At 36.1% G+C, this 18,629-nt stretch overlaps 1 protein-coding gene across 2 annotated transcripts in view; it reads left to right on the top strand.

Annotated features, from left to right (window-relative positions):
- The window catches only part of METTL15 (methyltransferase 15, mitochondrial 12S rRNA N4-cytidine), a 209,925-nt gene that overhangs the window by 128,035 nt on the left and 63,261 nt on the right, over positions 1 to 18,629 (top strand). For both annotated transcript variants that reach the window (XM_081064015.1, XM_081064014.1), the window contains exons 5-6: positions 7,508 to 7,699; positions 12,287 to 12,465. In XM_081064015.1, the coding sequence (XP_080920141.1) occupies positions 7,508 to 7,699; positions 12,287 to 12,465 (371 nt within the window). The remainder of the gene's footprint in view (positions 1 to 7,507; positions 7,700 to 12,286; positions 12,466 to 18,629) is intronic.

Genomic DNA, 18,629 nt, shown 5'->3' with positions numbered 1-18,629 from the left:
TGTTCTTAACATCCATGGAGAACTGGGAGAGCCTTGAATTGCTTAACCACAAATTCTCTTCCCCACTATGCTCCCACTGATAAGGTTCCTTAGCCAAATGACCTTCCTTATCAAAGGGATCAGTTACAATACGTGCTTATCCCTGAGTAGCAGGTTTCAGGACTCTGCCAACCATGGAATCATTCAAACAAGCCAACCACATCCTCTCCTGGGAACCAAGTGGCACCTCACCCTCTTGATACAAAAAAACCTACTTCCTATAGCCTCTGGGTGCCCACTCTGTTCCTGAGTGGAGTCCCAATTTAGCCATGCATAGCATGTGGTATCTTCCTCCCCTGGGCTGTGAGTCTATGGGATTAATAAACTGTCAATCTCATCTGTCCAGTGTCAAATGACATGTGTTTGGCCATTTCTGTAATCCTAGAATAGGAATCTCTCCCTCACCAATGAGGTGAATGGGAGGTGATTAAAACAATGGCTTTCCTCCCCGTACCCCAGTAGTAATATTGGAGAGAAAAAAGATTCAACCAGCAGTTCAACATTGGAGTAAATGATTTGTGAGTTGCCCTTCAATCCCAAGATTCTATTATTTGTTTCCAGTGCTCTATTAGCATTCACTTTCTATTTTCCAAATGCAGCCATACCTCAGAAATAATGCAGGTGTACTTCCAGACCACTGCAATGAAGCAAGTATCTCAATAAAGTGAGTCACATGAATTTTTTGGTTTCCCAGTGCATATAAAAGTTAAGTTTACCCTATACTATAGTCTATTAAGTAAGAAATACCATGTCTAATAGACAATGTACGTACTGTAATTAAAAATACTTTTTTGCTAAAAAATATGTACTTGATGTAGGCTCATCATCTGAGCCTTCAGTAAGTCATAATCTTTGGGCTAATGGAAGGTCTTGCCTTGATGTTGACAGCTGCTGCCTGATCAGGGTGGTGTTGCTGAAGGTTGGGTTGGCTGTGGTAATTTCTTAAATAAGACAACAATGAAGTTTGCTGCATTGATAAACTCTTACTTTCACAAACAATTTCTTTATAGCATATAATGTTGTTTGGTAGCGTTCCACCCACAGTATATCTTCTTTCAAACTTGGAGTCAGTTCTCTCAAATCTTGCCACTGCTTTACCAACTAAGTTTATGTAATACTCTTAACTCCTTTGTTGTCATTTCAACAGTCTTCACACCTTCACCAGGAATAGATTCCATGTCAAGAAACCACTTTCTTTGCTCATCTGTAAGGAGCACTTTCTCATCCATTAAAGTTTTATAATGAGATTGCAGCAATTCAGTCACATCATCATGCTCCATTTCTAATTCTAGTTTTTTTTGCTGCTATTTCCATGACACCTGCAGTTAATGCCTCCACAGAAGTCTTTCTCCACCTCTCCAACGTCATCCATGAGAGTTGGAATCAACTGTTTCCAAACTCCTGTTAATGTTGATATTTTGACCTCTTTCCATGAATCGCAAATATTGTTAATGGCATCTGGAATGGTGAAAGATTTTCCAAAAGGTTTTCAATTATTTTACCCAAAGTCTTCAGAGAAATCACTGTCTACGGGAGTTATAGCTTTGCAAAATGTGCTTAATAAGACTTAAAAGTTGGAATTACTCCTTTATCTGTGGGCTACAGAATGTATGTAGTGTTAGCAGGCATGAAAACAATATTGCTTTCCTTGTACTACTATTAGAGCACTTGGGTGACCAGGTGAATTGTCAATGAGCAATCATATTTTGAAAGGGATCCTTTTTTCTGAGCAGAAGTTCTCAACAATGGGCTTAAAATGTTCAGTAAAAACACGTCGAAAACAGATGTGCTGTTATCTAGGGTTTGTTGTTACATTTATAGAACACAGGCAAAATAGATTTATCATAATTCTTAAAGGCCCTAGAGTTTTTGGAATGGTAAATTATCACTGGCTTCAACCTCACATCAGCAGCTGCATTAGTTCCTAACAAGATAGTCAGCCTGTCCTTTGAAGCTTTGAAGCCAGACATTGACTTTTCTCTAACTATGAAAGTCCTTGATGGCATCTTTTTCCAGTAGAAGACTGTTTCTTCTACATTGAAAATCTATTGTTTAGTATAGCCACCTTCATTAATTATCTTACCCTGTTTCCCCAAAAATAAGACCTAGCCAGACAATCAGCTCTAATGTGTCTTTTGGAATGAAAATTAATATAAGATCCAGTATTGTATTATATTATATTACATTACATTACATTACATTATATTACATTACATTACACCCGGTCTTATAGTAAAATAAGACCGGGTCTTATATAAGACAGAGTCTTATATATTAATTTTTGCCCCAAAAGGCGCATTAGAGCTGATTGCCTGGCTAGGTCTTATTTTTGGTGAAACACAGTAGCTAGATCTTGTGGAGAACTTGCTGTAGCTTCCATATCAGCGTTTGCTACTTCACCTTGCACTTTTATGTTATGGAGACAGCTTCCTTCCTTAAATGTCATTAACCAGTCTCTGCTAACTTCAAACTTTTCTTCTGCAGCTTCCTCACCTCTCTCAGCCTTCACTGAATTGAAGGTTTTGGCTTAAGGGAATTTTGTGACTAGTTTACTTTTTATCCAGACCAGTAAAACTGTCTCCATATCAGCAGTAAGACTCTTTCACCTCCTTCTCACTGTGTGTTAATTGGAGTAGGACTTTTCGTTTTTTTCAAGAACTTTTCCTTTTCATTCACAACTTGGCTGTTTTGTGCAAGAGGCCTCGCTTTTGTGCTATCTTGGCCTTTGCATGCCTTCCTTCCTAAGCTTAATCATTTTTACCTTTTGATTTCAAATGAGAGATGTATAACTCTTCCTTTCACTTGAACACTTCGAGGCCATTTTAGGGTTATTAGTTGGCCTAACTTCAATATTGTTGTGTCGCAGGGAATAGACAGGCCTGGGGGGTGGCAGAGAGATGGGGGAATGTCTAGTCAATGGAGTAGTCAGAACACACACAACATTTATTTATTAATTTTGCCAGCTTATGTCGGCACAGTTTATGTTGCCCCCAAAGACAATAGTAACATCAAAAGTCAGTGTTCACAGGTTAACATAACAAATGTAATAATAAAGAAAGAGTTTCAAATATTGTGAGAATTACCAAAAAGTGACACAGAGACATGAAGTGAGCAAATGCTGTTGGAAAAATGGCATTGATAGACTTTTTTGAAGCAGGTTTGCCACAAACCTTCAATTTGAAAAATAACATATATATGGCAATAACAAACTATCAGAAGGAGAAATTAAGAAAATAATCCCATTTACAATTGCTTCAAAAACAATAAAATTCTTAGAAATAAATTTAACCAAGGAAGTAAAATACCTTTATTCAGAAAATTATAAGACATTGAAGAGAGAAATTAAAGAAGATACAAATAAATGGAAACACATACAATGCTCATGGATAGGAAAAATAAATATAGTTAAAATGTTCATACTACTTAAGGCAATATACAGATTCAATGCAATTTCTATCAAGTTAGCAATGACATTTTTCACAGAACTAGAAAATATCCTAAAATTTACATGGAACCATAAAACATCCTGAATGATCACAGCGATCTTGAGAAATAGAACAAAGTATCATGCTACTTGACATCAAATCATACTACAAGCCTATAGTAATCAAACAACATGGTATTGCCGTAAAAATAGAAACATAGATTAGTGGAATAGAATAGATAGCCCAGAAATAAATCCATGCCTATATGTCGTTTAATCTCTGATAATGGAAGCAAAAATTTATGTCAGAGTAAAGATAGTCTATATAATAAATGGTGCTTGGAAAATTGGACAGACACTTGCAAAAAAAATGGAGCTGGACCACCTTCTTATGCCATATGCAAGAATAAATTCAAAATGGACCAAAGACTTAAATGAAAGACCCAAAACCATAAAACTCGTAGAAGAAAATATAGGAAGTAAATTTGCAGACATTACTCTTAGTAATATTTTTACTGATATATCCCCTCAGGCAAGAGAAGCAAAAGGGAAAAATAAACATGTAGGAGTACATCAAACTAGAAAGTTTTTTCACAGCAAAGGAAACCATTAATAAAAGAAAAAGACATTCTACTGAATGAGAAAAGGTATTTGCCAAAGATACATCTGATAAGGGGTTAATAGCCAAAACTTATTAAAAAACTCAAACAACCCCCAAAACACAATCTAATTAAAAAATGAGCAGAAACTTGAAGAGACATTTCTTTAAAGAGGACATACAAATGTCCAACAGACATGAAAAGAATGCTCAACATCACTAATCATTAGAGAAATGCAAATAAAAACCGCAATGAGATACTACCTCACCCAGGTCAGAATGGCTATCATCAATAAATCAACAAACAAGTGCTGGCGAGGATGTGGAGAAAAGGGAACCCTCATGCACTGTTAATGGGATTGCAGATTGATGTGGCCACTATGGAAAAAAGCATGGCGGTACTTCAAAAAATAAAAAATGGAACTACCTTATGATCAAGCAATTCCATTCCTGGGTATCTATCCAAAGAAATCCAAAACACAAATTTGAAAAAATATATGCACCCCTATGTTTATCACAACGCTATTCACAATAGTCAGGATACGGAAACAACTGAAATTCCCATCAATAGACGATTAGATAAAGAAACTGTGGTATATTAATACAATGCAGTAAAGAAGAATGAAATATTACCATTTGTAACAACATGGATGGACCTAGAGGATATTATGCTAAGTGCAATAACTCAGACGGAGAAAGACAAACACGATATGATCTCACTTATATGTGGAATCTAAGAACAGACTCAATGAACAAACAAAACAGAAATAGACTCAGAGATATAGGGGGAAAAAAACTGAAGGTTGCTAGGTGGAGGGGTGGGGTGGGTGGGGAGAAGGTAAAGGGATTAAAAAGTACAAATTAGTAATCACAGTGTAGCCACGGGGATATGAAATACAGTTTTGGGAATATAATCAATAATGTAAAGATTTTGTAGGGGGTTGGATGGGCACTCGTCTTATTAGGGAGACCACTTCATGAACTGTGTAGATGTTTGACCACTGTGCTGTACACCTGAAACTGAAGCTGAATAATATGGAATGTCAACTATAAATATATATATATATATATATATATATATATATATATATATATAATAAAAATATAAATAAAAAAATATATATTTATATATTTATATGTCACAGGATGTGGAATGCAGTATAGGGAATAGAGTCAATGGAATTGTAAGAGCTATATGCAATATCAGAGGGGTAGTAGACTGGGGGAGAGGGTTATCACTTTGTGAAGGGTGTAAATGTCTAACTATTACATTGTTTTGTACACCTGAGCCTAATAAAAAATAATACAGGTATTGACCTTAAACATACATAAATAAATAAATAAATAACACACAATATCTGCAACGCACAATGAAATTAAGTATGCATGTGTAGATATAGCAATTTGTTTTTCTCGCCACTATTAGCACCCATCGGAACTATATATTTATACATCTCTGCCTCTCAGCTCAAAGCTCAGAAAGTCATGCTTTATTAATCATTTTATACCTCTAAATAGTATAATGACACATCACAAATATTCAGTGAATATTTATTAGGTGAGTAAATCTGAAAATCACTATCTTCATCAGAGTTTGAGAAAACATTAGCAATGAGCTGTAAAGTTCTCCTTAAACAGCATAATATACAAGTAAATATCATAAACATGAATTCCTCAACACTACTGAAATCCACACTCATCCACCTGTAGAAGGAGGGAATGAGGTCTTGGGAAGGTTGCCTGAGTTTTTCTCTTCTCATTCCCCTTCCAAAATGTATGCCAGTTGCCCTAAGGCTTCTGAAGAACCCTGAAGGCAGCATCTCCCTTTGTGTAGGAAGGAAAATTAGTATAGCTGCAAGGTGATCCCAACTTCTTGCCTGTCTGTCAATTTTGAATGCTCCATTCACTTCAGAATCCCTGCTGAGAGCTAAAACATTGCTCCTGCAAGGAAGAATTTATTTTAGGCATAGTTTCATTCTTCAGGTGTGCAGCTTCACAGCACTCCTATCCTAAATTGTGAGAAAAATACAGAGAAAGGTAAAAATGCTCGGCTTGAAGATGTTTGATATATATTTTTTTTTGTGATTTCTATTTTATTATTTATGGTATTTAAATTGACTTACTAATTAAATTATTCTTATTTTTTCGTCTTACTGAGATAATAATTGACATACACCACTGTTTAAGTTTAAAGTGTAAAGCATAATGATTTGACTTACATATAATGTGAAATGATTTCCACAATAAGTTTAGTTAACATTCATCATCTCATATAGATACAAAAAAAAGGGAAAAAAACCTTCTTTTTCCTTGTGGTAAGGACTCTTAGGAGTTACTTTCTTAACGACTTTTATATATACCATACATCGGTGTTAACTAGTAATCATGTACATTATACTTCCAGTACTTATTTATCTGGGAGTTTGTGCCTTTTGACTACCTGCATCCAATTCCGTTTTCCCCATACCTCGTCTCTGGTGACCACAAATCTGATTATCTCTTTTACTAGAGAGAATTTCGGTTTTGCTTTCACCGTCTTTATTCTCTCTCTCTTTTTGATTATCTCTCTCTCTCTCTCGCTTGCTCTTTTTTTTTTTTTTTCAGATTCCACATACACGTGAGATCATACGCTATTTGTCTTTCTTTTTCTGAATTATTTCACTAAGCATAATGCCGTCAAGGTCCATTCATGTTGTCACAAATGGCAAAACTCTATTCTTTTTTATGGCAGAATAATATTTCGTTTTATACACACACGTGCACACACACCACAACTTCCATTCATTCCCTGATGGACGCATACGTTGTTTGTATGTCGTGGCTATTGTGAAAATGCTGTTATGAACATGAGGGTGCAGATATCTGTTCACAAGGGTGTTTTCATTTTCTTTAGATATATTCTCAGAAGTGAAATGGCTGGATCATATGGTAATTCTATTTTTAATTTTTTGAAGCACCCCCATACCGTTTTCCATAGTGGCTGTGCCAATTTACCCTCCCACCAACAGTGCACAAGGGTTCCCTTTTCTCCACGTCTCACCAGCATTTGTTACCTCTAAATTTATTCTTTTGATTGGTTTGCTTATGCTTCTTTTCCTGACCCAGAGATTTAACAACTTTTTAAAGAAAAAAATGAAAGACCTGGTCTGACAAAGGAATTTTTCGAATTCATTAACTTAGTGTATACCTTCGGGAAGGTATGCGATAAATTGTGTTTATTAGCAAGAATAAAATCACATTAAATCACCTCTGGTATTGAAACCAAAGACATAGAGTCTCCATATCCATATGTCTTTATATACTGCTACGCATGTGGTTGGCACTTAATAAACATGTATTAGTTAAACAGTTTAATATAGCATGTGTGCCCTTCCATTGATCACAGACCTTAAGAAAGATTTTAATATAACCCCAGTGTTTTCTCCATCTCCTGGATTTCTTCACAGTAAACAGATCCGGGCTCTGCTAGGTCAGTTCAGCCAGGCAGAAGCATTATTAATGAGAGCTGGAGTACAGCCAGGGACTTTGGATGGAGTTCTTTTGGATCTCGGATGTTCCTCCATGCAACTTGATGCTGCTGAAAGAGGTTTTTCCCTTCGGAAGGATGGCCCCTTGGACATGAGAATGGATGGTAGCAGGTGAGTATCGATAAAACATTTCTCCTCACAACAAGAAATCAATTTCTCGAAAGCACTCTGAATTTAATTCCCTTTTAAGACTGCAGAATTCCCATTACACGCCCACACCTAACACTATCAATATATAATAAATCAGTTTTGTTTGCTACTCATTATAGCTTTAGTGTTTCTCTAGATTTGGGATTCTGAAAGAAAAATCATTGCTGACTTTACCCAAAATAGTAAAGAGGATGACTTTCATACTGATTATCTTTTTTACGAGTACAGTGTGAGCTTTTAGTCTACTAACAATATTGATAAACATGATACTGAAACAGCAGTTCCATTTTTATGCTGGCCTAACTATGTCTCTTGTGAGAAGTAAAAGGAACTATATTTAATGCATATTTTTTTGAATACTGCATATAAGTCAAGATCCCAGAGGTCAGCACTTGTGTGTTTTTTTCCTGTGTCTTATACAGTCCCTTTGGTTCCAACTTCTTCAAAAAACACGACAGTTTATGGTACTATGTCAAACCCAGTACTCTGCATGGGACAGTATGTACTTCCTTTTCATTCCTCACCACCCTGGGAATACTAGCATTTGTTCTCTATTATTCAATACATATATGTTAAATAACACAAAGAAGATCACATTCTAGGAAGATACAGGATAATTTCTTTCAAATCTAAATGAATTTTTAAAGCTTAGATTAATACTTACCTCTATGCCCAACAGTGGCCCAGGAACTGGCCAGCCTGTACGTAACAAAACTTAACCATGCCTTTCTCTCTCATGTCATGTCCCAACCACCCCTATCACCAGATTCTGTATGATGGCCATACCTTTGTGAAGCTTACCTCCTAAGGACTTTAGACTTTCTTATATCTAAGTGAGCAAACTATTGGGTTACTGTTACTAATCTGCAGTTCTATACCTGCATAAACATTTCTACTGAAACAAATAGGTTTTCCAGTATTTCTTCCAGTCTATTAGAAGGAGCTACATATAAGAAATTTATTGTCCAGTTTAAGCCAACAAATTAATATTGAGTTGACTTTAGCTTCTTTTTCACAAATTGGTTTATCCGAAGGTTATTATTCCCACATAGCCTTTTCCCCATGTTTTGATATGACCTGTTAACTGAGATTGTGACCCATACTTGTTGGAATCTTTTTCTTCGGAGTTTTAGACTTTCTTTTGCACAAGTTGGCATTCATAGAATGATGAATGTGATCATAAAAGAAAATAATAAAACTCCTTTAAAAGACAGTGACTAATAGTAAAGGTCAAATATCTTCTCATGTTTGGAGATTGAGGTTGTTGTTCAGAGGTAATAAAATGTCAAGCAAATTTCTGCTGTTCCTATGTCTCACTAAGGAGAATGCCTTCTGAAATACAATGAAAAAAGCTTCTAGTTCATAGAAGTAAATTCCCATATTATTAATGTAAAGACTTATAGCAAATTTTAATCTGAGAATCAGGGTTCCAGGTTCTCCTCTAAGAACTTGAAAATAAGATTGCCCTAAAGAATTAAACTCTAAATCAATGCATAATGGGTAAGATTAGAGTTGAGCAAATATATCTTAAAAAAGCAAGATGGCTTCCAGGTAGACATCATAGGCTGTAATCTAGTCAAAGATATTAACCGATCTGAAGAACATATGTGGCATTCTGAAAAGAGGAGTTGGTTCACACGAATTCATAAGAAAAGGAGAGTCAGAGAGCAAATATGTGCAATGCTAATCCAAGTGGTGTTATGGACAGAGGGACACCAAGCCAAAAAATATGGCCGGTTCGATCCTGGAGGCTGATATGTGTATCCCTGCGTTGTGTACGGATGCAAGAGCCTTTCTTAACCTGTTGCCATTTAACACTAGAATGTTACAGCATAGCTTATTCTGTGCTCTCCCAGTTCTATGATTTCCCAAAGATCATAATCAGGTTTTCATGTCACAGAAGGAAATTCCCAGATTCAAGGAGTTGTGGATATAGCCCTTCTGTCAGTTATATTCTTCACTAAAAGGTAATAAGTAAATTGCCACTTAGGTTAACATTTTCTTTCCCTCTGAGTGTTGCCATTGTAAGTCAGTGATCTCTGGAGGACTAATAAGATCTCTTAACCTGTTAAGTTGGAGGGCGGCAGATTTTGGGTCTTGACTTCCTCACCATGTGAAAGCCAATCTGAAGTCCCCTGGCGGCCTGTTGGCTTTCCAAAGTGTTGCCCCTTTTGCCTTTAGCATTATGGAAACTTCTGCACTGCTGTTCAATGCTAACATGAGAGTAAAATCAAATTATGCCTAGTATCCACTGAACTATATTTGAGCAAAACGCTTTTTTAATTTTCTTACTTGAAAGTAGAAAGGTATGAAAATCTGCTAATACATCCATATTAACCTTAGAATTGTCCTGGTAGAGCTGAACTATATCCTGTAGAGTTGGAATTCACCATCATTAGCAAGATTCATTCTAAAGCTCAGTGGTTTGGACAGTTGAATTTACAACTAGGTAAGATGTATCAGGGATTTTGTCAATTAGGCCAAGAATGATGATTGGCAAATCTAGGCATGGGCAAAATCTAAGGGACATTGACGTACATTAAGCTTCTCTATGGGCCAGGCATTGTACTATTTGTCTTATGATTGCATGCACCTTTAATTCTCCCAACAAATCTGTGAGGGAAGAGTTATTAATTTCATTTACAAGTTAGAAATTGAGGCTGCAGTAGGTTAAAAGGCTTACCCAATATGAGTAGCAAGACCAGGATTCTAATTTAGGTCAATTTGACTCTAAAGACCAAATCTTTATCCTTAAAGTTATTATTGAAGGATCGAAACATATTGAAATTGGAAACAGGGTTCATTGTTCTGGACGAGCCATATTAGCCAGAAAAAAAAAAGGCACAAGGTCTGGAAAGCAAGGTTTGACAGAGGGAGACAGAGAGAGAGGGAGAGAGAGAGAGAGACAGAGAGAGAGAGGGAAGGAGAGAGGGAGGGGGAAAAAAAGAGAGAGACCGAGGTCATGGCAAAATAGGGAACAATAAAAATTTATCTTGGAGGCACAAGGCATGTTCACAAGGTGCAGTGTAGTATATTTAAGGAGGGTGTAATATATTTAAGGAGGGGTTTGGGTGTTTCTTGGCAACCCCACTCTGATTTTATTCTCAGATCTTAAAGCTACCCACATCCTTGTTACTTAAAACCCTCATAGTATGGTACCAACAATCAATCCACCATAGTAACTATACTACTAGCAAAACTATCTTTCTAATCAGTAAGGTCTTGGCTAGCTCATCACTTAGAATTCCTTGACTCATTTCTCTAAAGTCAGGTAAACTGGAATGGTCTGACAGTGAATGCTATTTCCCGTTATTATGATTTGTTTTATTTGGCCAGAATTTGGTATTTCTTTGTCTTCTCATCCTGAAATTATCATCTAAGCTTGTTTAGTACTGTTTGTTGATTTCCAAATTTTACCCCCTGGTGTCTTGTATCATGGAGGTAGAAGCCAATATTGTTAAACATTTGAAATAATATACATTATTATTAAGATTGTTCAAATTTTTGTGAGGGAAACTGACCAGCAGTATTTTCTTCTATTGTAGTCCCCCCCTTATCCCCCATTTCCCTTTCTGCGGTTTCAGTTACCTGTGGGTCAACTATGGCCTGAAAATATTAAATGGAAATTTCCAGAAATAAACGATTTATAAGCTTTAAATTATGTACCATTCTGAGTAGCATGATGAAATCTCATGGTGTACCTCACTCTTACCTGGGATGTTAATTATCCCTTTGTCCAGTGTGTCCACACTGTATATGCTACCCACCCATTAGTCACTGTAGTAGCCATTTGGATTATCAGATCAACTGTCATTGTATCACAGTGCTTGTGTTCAAGTAACCTGTATTTTAGGTAATAATGGCCCCAAAGTGCAAGAGTAGTAATGGTAGTAATTCGGATATGCCAAAGAGAAGCCATAAAGTATATGTGTGTGTATGTATATATGTATGTTTAGAAAAAAACATAGTATGTATAGGGTTCAGTACTATCTGTGGTTTCAGGCATCCACTAGGGGTTTTGGAATGTGTTCCCTGGGATAAGGGGGGGGGGGGCTACTGTAAAGACTTTCTAAGTTTAATTTGTGCTCCCATATAAGTAGTTGGTTACTTGACAGTCTCGGATTTAAGTTCCTGCGATTTGGCTCATTTAAATATCAGTCTTCTATACTAAAAAAAAAAAAAAAAAATTCAAGCAGTAATTTAAGTTTTGAACAAACTAAATCCAGATATTTCCCTTATTTTAGTTTAGGGGAACCTGCAGTAGAAATAATAACTCTTTGTGAATTAAAGGTTAGTAAAATATTTTAACTTCCTGCTGCTCTTAACCTTGAGGAATGCCATACATAGTCCCCACTTGCCATAATGATAGGTATTTGAAATGGAAAACCTATTTCATTCGTGTAAGATTTCACTCTCTGACTTTAAAAACCTCAGAAGCTCTCTTAGACTATGTGTGTTTGCCTGACTTTATGTCTCAGGACTCTGAAGTTTTACCTCTTGTTAATGAAAACTGACGTCAATGAGCTAATTGGTTGTTCTTGTGCGTAGGTACCCAGACATGCCCACTGCAGCTGATGTTGTGAACGCTTTAGATCAACAGTCACTTGCATCCATCCTGAGAACATACGGGGAGGAGAAGCATGCCAAGAAAATAGCTTCAGCAGTTGTTCTGGCCCGCAGCGTCTACCCCATCACCAGAACCCAGCAGCTTGCTAGCATCGTTGCAGGTACCTTCATTAATTCTGAACAGTGTTTGAGAGAGAAAAAAAAAAATTACATATATACATACATACACATATATTAACCCCCCAAATTCCCAGAGGGATTCATTTGTCCTTAAAATCAGACAGGATAGAATCTTGCCTATACGCTTCTGTTATGCCACTCTCTTTTGGTTTTGCAGGCTCCCCCCTCCAACACCTCTGCCCCCACACACAATTTAAAACAATATACTGTAGTTTGCTGATTAATGTAATAATAGATTTTTTTTTTTTACCTGAGGTAATTTATCATTTGTGCCTACCAAGGTGAAATGTGGAATGACAAGAAGAGGAGAATTTTTTGATTAATCACAGTGGTTGATAAGCATGCTGTATAAGATCTGACATTACCTCTTAGTTTCACATTTCTGCATTTTAATATTTTGGGCAAAAGGAGAATTGCATTGCCCAATTGCTAAAATAAAATCAATGACTCATACATCTATTCTAAACAACCAGCTAACAAAGGGTATGTGATGTATAGGTTACTCCACTCTGAATGCTAACGAAATCAGCCTGAGGGCCTTATTGAAACATTTCATCTTTTCTGCTGTTTGCCACCATAAACCTCTTGAACCTAAGTCTAGCTAGGAGGCGCTTTATTATAGCCTTTCTGTTTGAAGCCAAAGTTCTTTCACAGCTGTGTTCCATGATGAAAGTTTTCCAAGGCAAAAATACAACTCCTGTAATCATTCAACAGAATTACAGTGGTAAATCCTTTGTCTTGTTGGACCATCTCAAACCCTCTATCTTTTTTATTTGCCAAATGTATTAAGATTTCTTTTCAGTGGTTCCACTAAGTTCCTAGTTAAATAGCTAAAGAAGTAGAAAAAAAAGAATATTGGTATAGCTTATAGAAAGAACTTAATATCGGTTGTCTCTGTCTTAATATTAGTTTAAGGAATAAAAATTATAAATTCATTCAGATCAAGATTTAGGGATCATATAGCAAGTGTTTTATGACGTAATTTAATAAGACTATATTCTACTTAGTTATGATAATACAGTATAAAGAGTTGATGAAGTCTTTAATTTTTTAAGCTGCATACCTCAAGGCCCTTACAACTTACCATTGAGAAACTTATTTTAGGCAAGTAACCGCAAAATTCTTATGGGTTATCTGAGCATAAAATATCCCCTGGTATTTTTTCCCCCAAATAGTTTATACTAGAAGGCTAACATTAAATTCACCCTCTGTCTTGTGTTCCTTTCTTTTTTCCCCACTCCGTACACACTAATACATCTTCATACTTTCTGTCATTCTTTAACTAGCTCTGTGTGTTGTTCTTTGTCTCCCGTATTGGAAGGGAGAGCAGTGAGAAGTCACATTATTTATTCAAAAGAAAATTCAGAATTTTCTGCTGCTGAAAATGAGGACTGGGTGCCAGAGGGCATCCTAGAGATCGTCCAGTCAGAAAACTTTTATCTGATAACTGACGAAACTGAGGCACAGGAAGTATCAACAGTTTCTTCAAGGGTACAACCTAATTAATGGCAAAGTCAGTAGTAATCTAGAATTTGGAAGCTCATGAATTTGACAATCTACGTTTAAGAAATTAAGTTAACTTTTCGGTTTCAAGATTCTAATCTGCAAACTTGATGAAATAAAATTCTGGCCTCAGATAGAAATTATATGAAGATGTAAAATAGGAACAATGTAAGTATCTTCAGAAAGATTTGAAGTGAAAAACATATTAGGGCTATGACAAAAGATATAGTACTTTTTTGAGAATTTTGAGTGAGAATAATCATTTATGTGTAGGTAAAACCCCATTTTAGTAAATGCCACTGAAAGATTGAGTTCTCTATAATGAATCCATTTTTATGGTTCAGATCAGTTCATAATAATAAAACTTGATTGTTGATGATGTAATTCTTTTGGAAAAAGGGAAAAATAGAAACAATGAACTTTCATTTTGTTTTCATTTATTTAAAAAAATAATAATAATTGGGGAGAGGCTGCTATATACCAGGCGTTATACTGAGTACTGAAGATAGAATGGGGAGTGAATCAGATAGAGCCTCTGTGTTCGCGAAGCGTACAGACTAGCAAGTGACTGGAGAAAAACATGGTGTAATAAACCTGTACTTATAGTGGAAACCTTATTTATTTTCCTCTGAAGTAATGATTGTGTGGCTCATAGAAAAGTTGATACAAATGTAGAATTATAGAAGCTATATATGTACACATATATATGGACACGCTTGCGTCCTAATTGCAGTTCCACCAAGTCCGTTCTTACGTAAACCACACCCATGGTATATCTTATATAAGCTTTGGTTTTATTTTTATTCAAATGAAGTAGGAATTTAAAGGTACATACAAAACAATCTGGATGAGCACATTTTCTAGATTTTTATTATTTTTCAGTCTTTTATAATTACCTCACCCACATCTAATTTGGTTGCATTTTTTTTTTACATCAATTTGATGGCATTTCCCTTATCAGGAGTTTCTAAAGTTTCTAACCTAGTTTTTATGGAAACAGCCGCTGTCTTTCGTTTTGCATTCATATTTTATCAGTTTACATATTATTTGATTAAATAATGTAATGGCGATAGTATCATGTAGCTCTTTTGGTGGGAGTAGGACTGCATAGGATGCTAGAGAATAAAACAGTACCCTGAGGTAATTTGTTTCACAGAGAAAGGGCTTAATCTATCAAGTCCATTAAATAGAAGTCTCTTGAGAGAGCTTCTTCATAAAGGAAATATGGGGAGCAACGGGGCTCAGGAAGTTTCCAGTATTCGTTTCCTAGTGCTGCCATCACAAAGTACCACACACTTGGTGGCTTCAAACAGCAGAAATTTATTCTTTCAGAGTTCTGGAGGCTAAAAGTCCAAAATCAAGGTGTCCACGGTGTTCTCCGGAAGAATGCTTCCTTAACTATTCCTAGTGTCTGGTGGTTGTCTGCGACCCTTGACATTCCTTGGCTTGTGGCTGCATCACGAAAGACTCTGCCTCCATCATCACGTGCTTCTCTCCCTGTGCATTTGTCTTTGAGTCCACATGCCCTCTTGTTATAAGGACACCAGTCATATTGGACTTAGGGGCCACCCTACTCCAGTACATCCTCACCTTAGCTTGATTATATCTGCAAAGACCCTAGTTTTAAGTAAAGTCAACATTCATAGGTTCCTCATAGACATGAACTTTGGGAGGCCACTCTTCAACACAATGGCAATATATCTAACACACGTCTATTTTGGCAGGCTGTAATGTGCGTTGCCTACATTTGAATGACTTTTCTCATACTAAATATGTTCAAGATGATAAAGCACCCTGGGAAATATGCCACAGTTCCTGACACATAGTGAAACCTGTATATTGATAGAAATAGAAGTCACTTCCTTTGCTATCAAAAAGCTAATAATCCATTGAGATAAGGAAGAATGCCACATTGTAATCACAATAAACTTAATGGAATTATATGATAATTCAAGCGAGTAGGCTGTAATTTATAAAACCTAGAGCCTGTTGCCTTTTGCCAGTACAAATAACTACAGTTCCAGTAGTTATTTGGGAGCTCCAGATGACAGGTTTGAGACCCCAGAACACTTAAAATCACTTTTTAATTTACTTTGTAAATTACCAAATCAATAATTTATATGGAAATTCCAAAAACAACCAAAATGACTTCACTGTTCATATGCACTATTTGGAATTACTAGCCAGGAACTTTTTTTTTCATTTTTTATTATTAGTTTCAGGTGCACAAGACAAGGTAATACTTCGACGTTCATCATTTATATCCCTCACACTGTGATCCTCCCCTCCCCCTCTGACATCGCACTATCCCTCTGACATCGCACCGAGCCATCACATGATATATATAAAATTATAGTTGGCATTCATTATTGTTCAGCTTCAGGTGTACAGTACATTGATCAAGCATCTACATCTTCCCTGAGGTGGTCTCCCAAATGGGAACTGTGTCCATCAGATACCCTACAAAATCTTTACAACATTATTGATTACGTTCTCGAAATTATTTTTCAAACACCCTGAGGCCATTTTGTGTTTACCAACTGTTTTCTAATCCCCTCACCTTTCCCCTTATCCCCACCCCCCGCCCATCTAACAACCCTCAGTTTTTCCTCTTTGTCCCCAGAACTGTTTCTGATTAGTTCATTCACTTATTCTTTTCTTTAGATTCCGCATATAAGTGAGATCATATGGTACTTGTCTTTCTCTTTCTGGCTTATTTCGCTTAACATAATGTTCTCTAGATCCATCCATGTTGTTACAAATGGTAAGATTTCTTTTTTCTTTATGGTTGTGTAATACTCCATTGTATAAATGTACCACAGTTTCTTAATCCAGTCATCTACCGATGGGCATTTCGGTTGTTTCCATGTCTTGGCTATTGTGTGTAGTGCTGCAATAAACATAGGAGTGCATACAGATTTTTGAATTGGAGTTTTGGATTTCTCCGATAGATGCCTAGGAGTGGAATTACTGGATCATAGGGTAGTTCCATTTTCAGTTTTCTGAGATACCTCCATCCTGTTTTCCATAGAGGCTGCACCAATCTGCAATCCCACCAACAGTGCACTAGCGTTCCCTTTTCTCCACATCCCTGCCAGCATTTGTTGTTTGTTGATTTATTGATGATAGCCATTTTGACTGGGGTGAGGTGGTATCTCATTGTGGTTTTTATTTGCATTTCTCTGATGGTTAGTGAGGTTGAGCATTTCTCCATATGTCTTCTTGCCTTCTGTATGTCCTTTTTAGAAAAATGTCTCCTCAAGTCCTCTGCCCATTTTTTAATTGGGTTGTTTGTTTTTTTGGAGTTCAGTTGAGTGAGTTTTTTTATAGATTTGTGATATTAACCCCTTATCAGATATATCCTTGGCAAATATCTTTTCCCATTCAGTAGGATCCCTTTTTGTTTTATTGATGGTTTCTTTTGCTGTGAAAAAGCTTTTTAGTTTGATGTAATCCCACGTGTTTATTTTTTCTCTTACTTCCCTCGCACGAGGGGATATATCAGTAAAAATCTTACTCCGGGTAATGTCTGTGAAGTTTCTTCCTATATTATCTTATAGATATTTTGTGGTTTCAGATCTTACATTTAAGTCTTTAATCCATTTTGAATTTATTTTTGTATATGGTGTAAGGAGGTGGTCCAGCTTCATTTTCTTGCATGTGTCTGTCCAGGTTTCCCAGCACCATTTATTGAACAGACTGTCTTTACCCCATCGTACATTCTTGCTTCCATTGTCGTAGATTAAATGGGCATATAAGCATGGATTTATTTCTGGACTCTCTATTCTGTTCCATTGATCTATGTGTCTATTTTTATGCCAGTACCATGCTGTTTTGATTACTGTAGCCTTGTAGTAATTTGAAGTAATTTGAAGTCAGGTATCGTTATACCTCCCACTTTGTTCTTATTTCTCAAGATTGCTGAGGCTATCCGGGGTCTTTTATGGTTCCATATAAATTTTAGGATTATATGTTCTATTTCCGTGAAAAACGCCGTAGGTAGTTTGATAGGAATTGCGTTGAATATGTATATTGCCTTAGGCAGTATGGACATTTTAACTATATTAATTCTTCCTATCCATGAACATGGAATGTGTTTCCATCTATTTATGTCTTCTTTCATTTCTTTCTTCAGTGTCTTATAATTTTCTGAGTACAGATCTTTTACTTCTTTGGTTAAATTTATTCCCAGGTATTTTATAGTCTTTGGAGCAATTGTAAATGGAATTGTTTTCTTAATTTCTCCTTCTGATATTTTATCATTGGTATATACAAATGCAACTGATTTCTGAATATTAATTTTGTATCCTGCTACTTTACTGAATTCATCTATCAGCTCTAATAGTTTCTTGGTGGAGTCTTTAGAGTTCTGAATATATAGTATCATATCATCTGCATATAATGATAATTTTACTAACTCCTTACCAATTTGGATGCCTTTTGTTTCTTTTTCTTGTCTGATTGCTGTGGCTAGAACTTCAGCACTATGTTGAATAGAAGTAGAGATAGTGGGCAACCTTGCCTTGTTCCAGATCTTAGGGGGAATGGTCTAGCCAGGAACTTTATCTAACACATATACAGTGTTCCTTCCAAAAATAATTTATAAATAACATCACATTTTCTTTAGCAGAATGTCTATTTT

This window comes from Rhinolophus hipposideros (assembly GCF_964194185.1).
Source record: "Rhinolophus hipposideros genome assembly, chromosome: 10".
Taxonomy (NCBI): domain Eukaryota; kingdom Metazoa; phylum Chordata; class Mammalia; order Chiroptera; family Rhinolophidae; genus Rhinolophus; species Rhinolophus hipposideros.
The sequence above is the reverse complement of the archived record's forward strand: the minus strand, read 5'-3'. Positions and strand labels throughout refer to the sequence as shown.